Source organism: Nipponia nippon, unplaced genomic scaffold (assembly GCF_047370975.1).
Source record: "Nipponia nippon isolate SJK-2023a ecotype South Korea unplaced genomic scaffold, ASM4737097v1 scaffold_3, whole genome shotgun sequence".
Classification (NCBI taxonomy): domain Eukaryota; kingdom Metazoa; phylum Chordata; class Aves; order Pelecaniformes; family Threskiornithidae; genus Nipponia; species Nipponia nippon.
The window spans coordinates 125,936,692-125,951,135 of record NW_028262347.1 but is presented as its reverse complement, the minus strand read 5'-3'; the positions used below and the strand labels follow the sequence as shown (position 1 = coordinate 125,951,135).

Here is a 14,444-nt window from a genome sequence, read left to right as displayed (position 1 = left end):
AGAGAGGGGCTCCTCTGGTGCTTGGCTGGTGGAGTAGCGTACTGCATTTCTCTCAGTTTCGGCTTGAAAAAGCTCTTTGTGTGTACTAGAAATTGGATTGGGCCTTTCATGGATCATGGTACAGAATAAAATTTGCTGGTATGATATAAAAGCCACTGTCATTCTGTGAAGAACACCAATTTGATATCTCTCAAATCGTAGTAATACAGCATCATTTTAGGATAAATGTAAGTATAATGTAATTATTTGTAGAAGGAAGATAATACGCTAGAGCTCACGTTACATACTGATCGAATTCATTTGCTTGGAAATAAAAAAGTGTTTTCCTGTTGAAATTTCAAACTAAGTATTATTCTGTAGTGGTGAAAATTGCATCAGTAGCAAATGCAGTCATGCCTAGCAGGAGGCTGAAAATCAAATCGCCTTACTTTCATTATCCTCACTTGACCTTGCGATCATGTTAAGACTCCTGATCTTTCCAGAAGGAGCCTTAATTTGTACTGAACTCAGTCATTGCTCAGAGCATTAAGAAACAGCAGGATGGACCCAGAGCAGAAGTCTGATTTCGAGGTCTGAGTTGGCCAACTTCTCTGGAGCCAGGAGTTCGGTATCCCCACCTCAAATCCCGTCGCCCTCCTGGAGCAGCCTCCTTCCCACCCGTGCCGTTCCCATGGAATTAACCTCTCCCTGCAGCTGCCGAGGGCCCACGGCGGCAAATCTTCAGCCCTCCGAACAGCGGGGAAATAGGTGTTCGCTTCCAGCGCTGTGAGAGCGCGGTGTTAATGGTCTCTAACTCTGCTAAAATGACGTAGATATTTACCTGGTGTGGAAGAGTTCCGGTCCAGTGGTGACACCGGTGATGCAGGATGGCACCCGAGGAGAGCATCGCTCTTACGCTGCCGCCACTTCAGGGTTGCAACTTGCAGTAAACTGTCCTTCTGTCCTGACGTGAGCACAGCGGTGCTACGTACTCGCCTTTGTCCAGGGGGTCTTTAGGCAAAGGGACTCGGGCAATACGTAGTATGTATTTTCTCAGAAACACCTATTTATTCTAATCAGATGCAAGCTTGGAAAAAGGCTGTCAGGATAAATCCGGGCCTTCTGGCACTGACGAAGGGCAGGTTCTTCGCTGATGCTTTGTCACAGGTTTGTGCGTGCAATGCATTGCCAGGTTACTTCCCTCAGGAGTGAGCTTCTGGGGTGCATGGGAACATAAAATAAAGATTAGTGTTGACTTTCAAGTCTGGGGGCACAAAAACAGGAAAGAAATATAAAACAAGATGAGCCTCTTCAGTCACTCCTTTAAAGTCTCCACTTCTTGACAAATTTTATATAAAGCTGTCACTTTTCTGTGGCTTGAAGTATAGCATAGCATTTCGCTGCTGAGCTCCTCCTTGATCACACCGCCGGACCATCCTTCCCCATAACGAGCTGTCGGAGGGCCCTGGCAGGGCCCCCCAGCCCCGCGGTTTAATCACAAACTGCAGGGTTGGGTCGCTTCTCGGCTGTCGGCGTCCGCTCCCTGCCTGCTCCGTGCACGCAGAGGAGTCCTGCCGTCCCGGAGGGTTTTCTAGGGAGGGTTAAAAATGCCCTCCTGAGCTGACAATTACTGAACTATTTTCTATCTTACCTTGTTAAAGAACAGAAGATTCCCAAGCGGCTGACCAGGGGAAGGCTGAAACAGAGGAGAAAAATGAGGAAACATCAGCACCGCAGATCACGCCTCCCCTCGAAGAGCGCATCACTCATTTCCGAGACATGCTTCTGGAGAGGGGGGTAAGAAACGCGCTTGCTTTCTTTGACATATCTCATTTATGAAAACAGGGCATCATCTAGGACCGCTACAGGAATCACTTCATAACTATGAATTAGAAGCTAAAGGAAGAATTATTGAGAGGGGTTTTTCTATCTATTAACCGTGTAGGCATTGTACTTACTGTGACTTTTCTTCTGGCCGTGCAGAGCTGACAGCGCTTTGCAGGTGCCGTTCCAAATAAATTCCTATGGACAGACCCAAAGATAACCAGAGGCGGTAGCTCCTCCAGCGCTGACCAGTGGCTCAGCAGGGCCTGGGGACCACAGCCACACGCCGTCCCACGGGTCCCGCATGGACCCCAGAAGTGTTCCTTACAGGATGAGCAGAGGACGAAAGATGCGTTGTGTGTTATCACCCGAAAGACAGCACCAGGCCCAGAACCATTCCTAGCAAGCTCTTTGCTTTTCTTTGGCGTGGGAGTGGTTTCATCGCCGCAAACTCCAATGATCCCAGCTGTGGGAAGCCAAATTCACTTACTGGTCTGCCCAGTCTGTTAGGAAAGGACGTACTGGAGTCTCAGAAGGGTTAAGAAAACCTGTCCTTTTCCCTGGACCTCCCTGAGTGCCCTCGGCCTTCCCTGAGAAGAGCCGGTGGTCCCAGCGGAGGCTGAGGTGCAGGAGCGTGGGATGCGCAGGGCTTTGGGCTGGATGGGGAGCAGAAGAGGCATCCCCTCCGTGGCCAGCCAGGTGAGAGCGCCTGGAGCATCGCTCCCCCCGCATCCAGGCCGGCGCAGACCTGGCTGCCACGGAGCTGGTACAGGTTACGGGAGGGCTCGGAGTTATTGCAGGCATTTTACCGCGACCTAATCAAGATTATGAGTCGGTAGATGGAGCATAAATTCAATTTGCAGACAGAGCCCATCAACGCTCTGAGCCTCATGACCAATGGTGAAATTTGCATTACAGATCGCGTAATAACATCCAGTGACTGATTTTATAAAGAGCTTCAAGCCTGATTTTTGTTTTCTGTGGTAGCACTTACAAACCTGTGTTGAACTGGCTGCATAAAGATTACCATCAATATGAGGAATTTTGGATACCGTTATTTATAAATATAAAATCACCTCCACAAAAGTTCATCTCGCAGTGTCCCTTCTTCTAGAAAACTGATGATTTTGAGCGTGACTGGAATTAATAAGCATACCAGGTTTAGGTCCTAATCCTGCAAATGTAAATGGGTGTATAATGGAGCAGTGTATGCAGATTTTATACCTCCTTCCAACACGCTGCAAATATGTATTCTATAGAAGTTCATGTAATTGCTGTAAAGAAAAAAAATCCAAGGTGTCTGTTGTTAGGCAGTAAAGCCTATAAAATTTATCACTAGTAATCAGCAGACTTTAGATAATTAGACCTTCAGAAGCTCAACAGTAACTTATCTCCACGGCAGACCTGCTTTATTAATACCTTTTGTTATTTATGCTTAAAAAATGCAGAAGTGCCATAAATGAGGACTGGTTGAAGACTTCTGCTGGCATATTTAAAGTCAGGGGACAATAGGTCAAAATTTGAAAGTAAGAGGGATGTTCTATAATAGGATTCCTCAAGTGTTTCCAATGTAAGAGTCAGACTTGGTCATAAAAATAAGAAATTCAGGAAATTTACTGTTTGGTTTTGCTATTATTTAAAAATGTATAGATAATAGGTTACTTTGCTTTGCCCTGAGCATTTTTTAAATGTCCAGACAAGCCGCTGGTTAGCACCAGCCGGCTGGCGTTGCTTGAAGTGCCGTGAGGCCATTAGTGTTATTTTACGCTGATTATTTAATGACTGTCTCCTGCCGTTTTCTCGTAATGTTATTTCTCAAGAAGTTACTTGATGGCGTTACAAAGGGCTTGAAGTAGATGGAGTTCTTTGGCGTAGTTCTGAATCTTCCCACATAAATTATATCAACAGAAGAATATTTATTGTAACGTTTCAAAAATAGATGTGATTTTTGGTGTAGCTTCAAGACAATGGCACAATTCTTAAATCTGTAGCAAGTTTTGCTATGTAAAAATCTCTGATATCCTCCTGGAAGTTTAAAAGTTTCCACAAAATCCTGAGGGGAAGGGGAAAATTGAGGGCTCTCCCTGGCTCCCTCACAGCCACGGCATCAAAATGTCCGCATTCCACAGTCTGCATTTCTAGGAAGGTCTCTTTGCTGGGATGCTGTCACTGAAACAAGACTTTTTTAAGGATTCCAAACGGTATTTTTTCTCAAGATTTTACCTTCTTAATATTGGGGAGAAAAAAGGGGGTTCAGGGGGTCCTAACCCCCACCTTCCTGTCTCAAAACAATTCTGGCAGCCCCAGCGTTATCCTAAAGAATAGATTAAAAAAACCCAAATAAACAGGGAGGTTTCTGTTTTGGTTTTTTTCCCCCCAGCCTGTTTTTCAGCCAGACCCAAAGAGCTCCTTTCTAGAAGGACAAGCCACTGACTCCCACTTTTTAATGCCTTTTCGTGGGGGTGGTTGGTCGGCGTGGGGTGCGGGGCACGCTTCGGGCCGGCCGCAGGGTGTCCTCGCCGCTGCCGACCCGGGTGCCTCCTCCCAGCCCTTCGCCTCTCCATCCTTGCTGGTTTTTGCGTGTTTGGGTAGCTTGTGACCAGGGTGGGCATCGCTCCCTGCCAGAACAGCGTCTCCTGAAAGCTGGGAATCCTTTGCTGATGAAGATAAATGCATCTGCTGAAAATATCAGGTGCTTCACCTTTCTGTTCTTATAAATCTTCTAGTCAGAGCCAAAATCTCAACCTACCGTCGTTGCTGGGCTTCCAGAGTGAATTAAAAATAAAATGGGCTATTCAGATAGATGCCCTTTCACTTCTAAACATATTGCTCAAACGCAGTATGTTGAATTTTTGTGAGTTTTTTTCCCTGTACTTTGCAGTCTGGTTAAGAGCAGGAGTTGAGAACTGGAAACCCACGACAAGCTCAGATCTCTCTTCTCCTTTCCGTCTGTGGCGATACTAGGCCACCGGAGTCATTATTTATTCTGGGAAGAGATGCCACCCCTGCCATCCCCAGCGCACGTGTTCCCTGGTTGAATGTCCCCTAGTAGGGAAGACGACCACAATACAATATGCATTGGGAGATTAGTCAGAATATTAATATTTTATATGCATTTGCAGAGCTCCAAAATGAGTATCCTGAACAGTGTATGACATGTAGCTAGAATTAAATTATAAATACCAGTAGCCAACATTTATTTTAGGTGTATGTCTGCAGTATGTGAAATGTAATAATTACTAAAGAAAAAATCATAAACAGGAATGATTACATGATAAATTAGCCTGAGCCTAACTAGCTTTGAGTTCAAACTGGCCTTTGTACTGGGAACAAAGCTGATGTCCGAGAGCGAGCGTAAAAGACATCCTGAAAAAAAGGATTCCTGCCACTGATCCTTCTGACGGGGGAGAACCCCAGGCCCCAGGGCTTGGCACCTGCGTGGGCACGGGGCGCGAAGCTGCGAGATGACGATGTTTGGAGGAGGCAGCCCTGAATCCCTGGATATTTTTCTGGATACGGATGGTCAGCCTCAACCAAACCCTTTCCGAGCTTCCAGTGCTAGTCACTCTACAAGGAAATGCAGTCCATTTAAACCCACTTTGCTATGTCAGAGCTTTCCTGGTTGAGTGTTAATTACTCTATCTTAATTATACTTCACATACTTAATTTTTTTACTGAATTTACTCTTCTTTGTAATTAGATGGGATGATTAGAATATTTTATGTTACTCCAGCGTTTTCTGTAACAAACTAATTAACGGTGATGCTGTACAAGGTACCAAAATCGGGCTGGGGATTTCAGTCCTACACTCCTGGACTGCCATTTCGTGGAAGCCCCGGGCAAGGGGGACTGGGCAAGTGAGGGACCTGCTCAGATTCCTGGCGGTCCTTACAGCCCACTCGCCGTAAAGAGGTTTCGGAGAAGGAATAACCTCTGTAGGAGCGTGATACCCTCATTTCATGTGGCTGCGGGGATGTGAGTGATGCTCGGGGCCTGGGGGGAACGCGGGGTCCCGCTCTGGAGAGCGGGTTTCAGCGGAAAAGGGGAGAAGCCTCGAAGTGGAGGAGATGTGACAGCCGTGCTGTTGGAGGGAATCGGCACGTTTACTACAAAAATGTGGTGCTTCAAAGATGTTCACTATTAGTTTTTCAGTGTGTGCATGCATTGACAGCCTCATTTGGGTTATAATTTAAGTTCTGGAGAGGAGGGGAGTTAAAGTTGAGATAATCGCTTAAATGGAAATTGATGCTTCTGCTGTACAAGGGGGATAATCAAATGGCATTTTCCTTTCTGCTACAGATTCTTTCCATCAAAAATTTGGAATGAGCGTCTCCCAGATACTCAGTGAGATGTCCTAGAGCAAATCAATACTAATGGTGTGGGGGCGACCAGAGCATTGCCAGAAACAGATTAAAATTCAACTTCCAGCTGCTCTGAGGCATCCTTTAGAGGGTTCATTAGCTTTCTGAACTACTCTTTTGCTTCACCTTGGAACATTTTCTTCTTTCACATCCTTATTAAAATTCCTTAATGCAACTGTGTTTGTGTACTTCACAGGTTTCAGCATTTTCTACATGGGAAAAAGAGTTACACAAAATAGTATTTGATCCACGCTACCTTCTGCTAAATTCAGAAGAACGTAAACAGGTGAGCATTACCTCCAGCGTAGCTTCTGATGGGCAGCAGACGTCTCCCAAATTAACTGTAATAACAGAGTAATCATCTTGGTAGGATAAAAAGAATTGCATAAAATTAAATTTTCTTTTTTGAGTTTTTCAGTGAGACTTGTAATTTAGGCTCTGCTCATAAGAAGGTGCTGTCTGGTTTGAAGAGCAAGTGGTAGCAGTGAGTTTGTGCGTAGAGGCGAGCTATGGTCTCTTGGGTTGTAGGAGGAACTCCTACTGAGGCCAGGAGACTGGGCTGTAGAAAGGGAAATGGCCATAACATAATGTTTCCACTCGGAATTATTTAAATATTGTAGAGAGACTACTTCATTTTTATTACTTAGAATATTTTCTAGGAGTATGGCAGTATTTACTGCTCTATGTTGCAATACTAAGCTTGCTAGACATACATGGATAGAGCACGGTGGCTATGCTGGTATCCACTTGAATGGGTTTGGTTTTTCTGGCAAGCTGCAAAGGACGGTGGATGGTGTTGCTGCCGTGTTTATTTGGGCATGAATTATCACTAGGGATCTCAAAGAACCCGAGGGCTGCAGGTTAGTCCAAAAGATTTAGGAGAGATGCAAGGATGTCACAGAGAAGGTGAATGCTTCTATTCTGTGGTTATTTCTCTTCCTTACCAGTCTTTTGTCATCCTGGGGAAGGAAGATTTTTGAATATAGAATTGTACATTTTTTAAATAAACACTGTGAAAAATGTACTTATTCCTGTTCCATTGCACTGGGGCCCATATTGTCCCGTGATTCTCCAGAGAGCTTCTTGTAGGTATTTGCTGAGGGACTGGGCACATACATCTTCATTTACTCCCTTTCCAATATTTTCTTTTCTAAGAAAAAAAGTGAAATAAAATAATACGGAACTATGGGAATGAAAATGTAAGAGAAACTGCTGGAATGGAAAACGCTGCTAGACAAGAGACTAAGCAGGGAGTTTTGTATTTATATCAGGGAATCGGCAAGGACAAAACCTGGACCTCGATGAGTCAATCAAGATACATTACTTCTTTCATTTTATCAGCCTTGGAGATGATATAATAAAAATAGATCATGAATACACATAATATAATGTGCTTGAAGCACTGCTGAGGGGGACCTCGTTTGTGGGATGTATTTAATACTCAAGGAAAGGGTTATGAAAAACAAGCAGCTGGCAGTCCTGCAGGCAGAAACCTGTACTCGGGTGGAGGTTGGCTCTGAGAGCAGCAGTACTCCAGGCTCAGAGCTAAGGTGGGAGAGGACGGTCGTCGGTTGCTCTTCTGCAGAATGGGCTTAGTAAACCAGTAAGCTCGGGAGCACATGCCAGGTGTGCAATGTATTTTAGCTACTAAGCTTGAAGTTAAGATTTCTAGACATTCGTTATGAGTAGTGCCATTTAATTAGACCCCAAGAAGTAGTTTAAGAAGAAAGTTAGACTCAGACAAGAGTAGATGCCTGATTTAATGAAAGTACTGCTTGAAGTGCAGCTCAAATTAGTAGAAGACATTATTTAGGTTTATGGAAACATTTACCTTCACGGATGCTGTGTGACCTGAATAGCGAATGTCTGAGTACTTTTTAAATTATGCAAATGAATTCATACTGGAGGGGGTTAGAGGTGAAGAGTGGCTCACAATGAAAGTAAGGACTGATGAATGAAGGAGGGAAGGAAGGAAGGAAGGAAGGAATGAGTGCCGGAGCATGGCTGGCTGTACTGCGGTTGTCTTCTCTCCGGGGTCAGGCAGACGGGTTGGAAGGGGCAGGGACAGCGTTTGGCTGGGGTGTGCAGGCGCCTGAGGGGACTTCCCCTTGACTTGAACTTGGGGTGAGGTGGGTTTGACTTCCAGCAGTGCTGTTGGTGGGTGTCCTTACGCTGCCCGAGGAACGTAACGATCTGTATTGAACAGCGTGGTTTGCTCCGCTTCCTTACCAATAGTTTCCAAAGGGTTGTTAACAGTTGAAAGATGCTCCTATGTTTAAGCAAGGAACAGTGAAGGGTAAAGGAGCAACTGTATTAATGTAATGAGCTATCTGTTAATTTTGATTTATTACCTTCATAACAGCTTCACTGATACCAGAAAGGCAAGCAATAACAGTGTCACCTATTTTATTTGTTCCATTTTTAATGTCTCCTCTCGGACTCAACTTATGCAATTGTATACAGTATAATGTGTACAGATTTCCTAGATTTTTCATAGTACTTCTTTCATGGCCATTTTTTGATGTTTACTTTTCCAGTGCTCTTTCTTCCCTTTTCCACAAAGCGTACTAAATACCAGTTGTAATTTGGTTACTTTAGCTTTCATGACATGTAGATTTGCACCTGTGCATCCTCATGGCTGATGAGAAAGCAACCGTGGTAGTAACCATAGTAATCGTATTTAATGTATGTAATTTGTGGTGGAAAGGATGGTGACTATGGAAAGCTAACAGCATTCTGAGGAGCAGCTCCTTTTATTCAACGACTTCGTGTGCCACACTCTTCAGAGCGTGAAACCAGCAGGGCCAGGTTTTTGCTATTAAAAACATGATTAAAGCAGTTGGCAGAATTTGGTGACACAGTGAACTCCTCAATTCCCTTTCAAGACACCAAATATCCCCATGCTGAGCACCCTGCTGCATATTTAGCTGCCAAACACTGTTAGAGGAAGGTTGTTGACCCTTCCAAACACATTAAAGCTTTTGGGTGTATGTGTACAGAGGATCATGTGTAAGCTCATGCTTTTTGACAACTGCTTTGAAAGGTCTTCAGGCTTTTTTGGGGGTAACCTACAGAATATTGATGTTTGGCATTATAGACATTTTCAGGAATTCCAGCAAGTTGGGAAAGATGCGAGATCCAAACTAAATAAATGTAGTCAGTTGTACCGATGTACAAAAATAATGCTTTAGGCATGAAAATGCGAGCAAGACACTGAAGTCAGGAAATTTTTATTTATGTTGCACTTGATATTTGAATAAAGATGTTATCTGTTCAAATCATACTTTTTTCCAGCTACTTATTTTGTGAGAACATGATCAGTGAAGCAGATTGAGCCGCATACGAGGCAGCCTATACTGGGGCATGATAAGAACTGCAGGTCGTGAGATTGACAGCCCTTTGATCAAGCATAAATACCATAAAGGCTTTGTTAATAAATGCTGTATCTTGTTTCCCTTTCTTGGAAAGATATTTGAACAGTTTGTCAAGACCAGGATCAGAGAAGAGTACAAAGAAAAGAAAAATAAATTGTTGTTAGCCAAAGAAGAATTTAAAAAGCTCCTTGAAGAATCCAAGTTATCGCCAAGGTATGGCATTGCCTCGTGAAGATTTGTTAAGATAAGCTTTCTCATTTAGCCTGTGCTTATCAGCCCCGACACGCTGAATGTGCTCTTTATAGCAAGCTTGGGCATCCATCATTACTATGCTCTGTTGACATTTCTTCCCTGATATTTTACAATATTTTGTTTTATTACTGAGAAAGGGAACGAACCGTTTCTCTCTCTGTTCCTTTCTCTCTCTCTGTCATTAAGAATGTGTGATATTTTGCATAACGCGTTTATTTTATATGCATATATATGGTATAATTATAGAACACACACACATGTATATATTAACTATATGAAATCAGTACCTGAATGCTAAATCACATTTATATTAGGCATACAGGTATAGCTAGTGAAAAACTGTATTTTGGTTTGTTTTTTGATGGAAGAGAAACGTAATTTAACCAAGTTAGTATTAGTGCCACCTGACTAAATTGAAATAAAGCATGCAATGCAATGATGTATTTTTCTACGTTGATTTTTAAGTAGTGGATCCAAAACTGCACAATGGCGAACGCAGTGCTTAGGGTGGCACTTGCTCACTTGTGCATTATATGAAAATGAAGAGATTTATATATTGTACGCCTGGTTAAATTGTTGGAACTAAGAAATCACAGTTTTCTCTACTAAAATATGCGGGTAATTGTACAGCACTCCCTGCCTAGACACATAGATTCAAACAACGCCATCAGGCTCTACAGAAGTAATAATTATAAGAAGTTTTTTACAACAAAACTGAGAATATTCTGGGCTAATGTAGCAGCTAAACGCTGGTTCCAGCAATGATGTTTTCAACCAGCAATGGCAAAATCGTGCTGGCCTACAGGACAGAGAGCATTTTACCGGTTGATGGTTTTGGTGAGCTGACTGAGACCACAGCATCAAAGAAACTCGTCTACCGGCAGCGGTCCCCGGCTTGCTTTGGGTATGCAGTCACACGCCCTGTGTGCATTGGAAAATGCCGGACCTGACGGTGAAATCCTGAGGCAAAGCCGCCTGCGGATTTCAGTTGCATTGTGCCCATCGCTCGAAGTTACAATTAGTTTTTTGCTATTTTTAGAAAAGATCAAACTAGCGTGGTATTTCCTCAGGTGTCCTGTACTACGGACAGTCAAAGTGCGTTCGTTTGCAGTTAGACACGGGTGTGGTTTTCGGCCCGGTTACAGGCTAATTATTGAAATACTGGCCATAAGCACCGGCAGGCAGAGATGAAAGCCGCAGTAACCTGGGCTGCAACAAATACTGTGTTAATGATTCAGAATTGTCCTGTCGGCTATCACCCAGATTTTTCTAAATCAAAAAAATGGAAGTTACCTGTCACAGGCTGATCTGCGCGTCCAAAGCCCGGGCAGTTCTGGCGTGGCCTCGCCTCCCTCGTCCCGGGGTTGCCGTCACGTTCCTGCCACACGTTCCCCAGAACGCCCGTTTTTAGTGTCTGTCTGAAAAGTGAAGTGAGATCCAGGTGAAAGAGTCCGGGTGTGGACTGACAAAGTGGCGGCTTTAAAATGTCTCTCTTTTCTGCAGAACCACGTTTAAAGAATTTGCAGAGAAATATGGAAGGGACCAGCGGTTTCGCCTTGTTCAAAAGAAGAAGGACCAAGAGCATTTTTTCAATCAGTTCATACTTATTCTTAAAAAGCGGGACAAAGAAAACAGGATAAGGCTACGGAAAATGAGATAAAAACTCCTGAAACTGGCAATAAATCCGCAAGTTGATGCTGTGACTGCAGTAAGAAATTCAAATGAAGGCTAACGCGTTTGGGGTTAAACATGCAACAGCTTGACGAGGAAGCGGGCATCCCTGAGAAAAACTTTTGCTAAACGGAGTTTATTGAACAGATATTGAATTTGTGAGGGCTGTTCTGCAGGAATCTGAAGGATATTTTGTTCTCAAAAAATTAATGTTTCATATTGAAGCTCTCTTTTGTACAACATCCAGAGTTTGATGCATTTCTAATTGCCGTGATATGTCAATCCCTTAATTGTTTTAATTATGCAAATTACTTGTAATATACACAAATTATGAATCCAATGCAGATTTGTAATTAAGCAGAAGCAGATGCCATCCATAACAATCTCAAGATATTTTCATCATTTAGGGGAATTATCTGAAGCAATCTTTTGGCAACTTTATGCGTTAACATAAAGTGTTTAGAGGTGCGGTGGTGTGCAGGAATTCATTACCCGGTGTTCACACGTCTCTGTCCAGTTCTCTGAGTAGTAGTAATACGATATTAATTGTTAATCTTAGTGAAGAGTGTGAAAATCTCGGCGTATGTTCCATAGGAAAACTCTAAGTTTCAGAATTTGCTTTCTGCTTACCGTGACTGGTGCTTTCAGGCACGCAGGCGATAGCAACACTTCTCCGTCAGAGTTCCTAGAAAGAAGTTCTTTCGTAAAACCATCACAGTGTGATTTCAGTTATGTTACTGTATGTGAAAAGTCTGCATGAGATTTTTCTCATCATATTTGTATAAATAAATATTTAACTTTTTTAATTAATAAACATTTTAAGCCAATTTTCAGGGGGTTTTAAGTTTCTAAACTTTTTAAAATATTGGTTAAAATAGTGCAGGGCTCATGGTTTTCACTTGGGAGGTAGAAAACCAGAGAGAGCTCCGAGCGCTTGTGATGTGTATGGAAATTCCAGTAGTGGCCATTGGAGTTCTGAGCACCTGGAGAGCAAAGCAGTCGCCCTGAGGGCGCAGGTGGGATGTCAGGGCTCGAGGAGTCGGCACAGCACCACCGAACATCAGTGTGTCCCTTCCTTTGTGCTGAAGGAAAGACGCACTCTCCTCTGTCATCACCATAATTTTCTCAGTTGTCCTCACTTTTAAGTTATTACTCATTAGATTTATAGATTTCTATTTGGTAGGAGTGATTTTGATATTTTCCCCAACTGATGGTAATTTTTCTTTAGATGTGTGCTGGATATTTTTTATAATCAAGGAAATAAAGGGTATTTTGTAGTGCTTTGGAAGAATGAACTCAGATTAATTAAAATAAGAGTATTTAAGATGCGTTTTAGAAAGTATGTAGAGTTGCAAACTTCCACATGAAAAAAGTTGTCACGTATTTCTATGCGAGGAAGACGAAAGCTGCTATCGGTGCGAGCGAGGAGACGTGTCGCTGTGTCGGAGTTACCGGTTAAACAGATGCTCACCTCTGCACCGAGGGTTGTACTGCAGGACCGAGTGAGCTGCAGTGCGAGCCGATAGATGCAATTTGATTTTTACATGGCTTGTGGGACTTGTGATAGCCACTCACCTCCAACTCTATTTAACAATTATTTTTCCAGCACTGGAAAAGCCTGGTTTGCTCCCCCCGTGCGACTCGGCAGGCCCCCATGAGTTGTGCGGAGACCAATGCTGCTCGCTGGTACGCGTGGCAGGACGAGGCAGCTGCGACCCAGAAAAAAGACGTAGGTCTGTCGGTAGATCTGAAGACAGACTTCACAGGGGTTTTCATAAGGTTTTGCAAATTTTCCAGTTAAAAAAAAAGTAAGGTGCAGAAAAACAATGAGATCTTGCTTTTATGACTGAAGCTGTGTCAGTGGCTTATACCCCTTGTGTTGTTTTAAATGTATGTGCATATCTAGACCCTATACCGCTGTCCCCTATTTCAAACATGAATAAAATGGGGTATTATTACATTGGAGATTCTCCTTGATTTTAGCAATGTCAGAAATCCTCGTCATGTGTGATAGTGAATGGTTATTTGCTTGATGTTCTTGTGAAATTCTGTGAAACGCCAGAAGTGATCAGTGGCGGTGGTGATCCGTATCTGTTAGAAAGCCTCCAAGTTCAGGTCTGTTTTCTTGTATTTAAAATGGAGGAATATGAAAATAAACGCAACTAGCCCCATGATACAGCAGAAGGAACTGTGTATATTAAGGCACATTATAGTGCAAAATACTGATAGTCATCCAAGTAAAATACGTTAAGAGAAGTGCTTCAAGTTTGTGGAAGCGTGTGATCTCATCCCAAATAATATTTTTATGGTCTATTCATTTCTCAATGCCCTTAAGAAATCCTCCTCTCACTGCAGGTGCCTCAAATTAAAACAGTCTCCTCTCTTGTTATTAATATGTAAGAAAAATGACTTTGTTGGGAGTGACTGCTTTTCAGTGTTCATCAGAAGTCTCCTCAGACGATGGCAGGGCCCGTCCACGTTACCTTCTCCTATTCCTATATAGAAATAGTTTTGCTGAGCTGAAAAAGAAACCTGGGTAACAATAAGAAACAACAAAAGCGTTTTAGATTTTAACTTAAATCACAGAGCACCTTGTTAGGGATGCCGTATGTATTGCCTTTGGCTATAGGTGGTAGTGGAGATGCTGCTCCCCATCCGGGTTTGGTTCCTCGCCCGCCTCGCGAGCGCGGCCGGTGCCGGGGTGGGTGCGAGCGAGACGGCCCCGTGCTCGCGGGGACGCCCTTCTGCCGAAAGCAGGAGCGCCTGTTCTCGGAGCCAGGGCTCAGAAAATGAAACGGCTTTTGTGTATCCTGTATGTAATGCCACTTCCACCAGGTATAAGAATTGTCAAAATACACGCATTAGCATTGTAAATATAAATGAATTAGCATTCATGTCTAATATCTTAAAGAAAAACCTTCTATCACAACTTTTTAGTCCAGTCTGAGATGAATATAGCTGCTTTTTGCTTTACCAAGTTATC

General features: G+C 43.2%; 1 protein-coding gene across 1 annotated transcript in view; it reads left to right on the top strand.

The window, feature by feature from the left end:
• Positions 1 to 12,288, top strand: part of TCERG1L (transcription elongation regulator 1 like) — a 92,309-nt gene extending 80,021 nt beyond the window's left edge. Inside the window, exons 10-13 of the mRNA XM_087767358.1 lie at positions 1,641 to 1,776; positions 6,361 to 6,450; positions 9,633 to 9,751; positions 11,294 to 12,288. Coding sequence (XP_087623484.1) covers positions 1,641 to 1,776; positions 6,361 to 6,450; positions 9,633 to 9,751; positions 11,294 to 11,450 — 502 coding nt within the window. The 3' untranslated portion in view covers positions 11,451 to 12,288. The remainder of the gene's footprint in view (positions 1 to 1,640; positions 1,777 to 6,360; positions 6,451 to 9,632; positions 9,752 to 11,293) is intronic.
• The last annotated feature ends 2,156 nt before the right edge of the window (positions 12,289 to 14,444 follow it).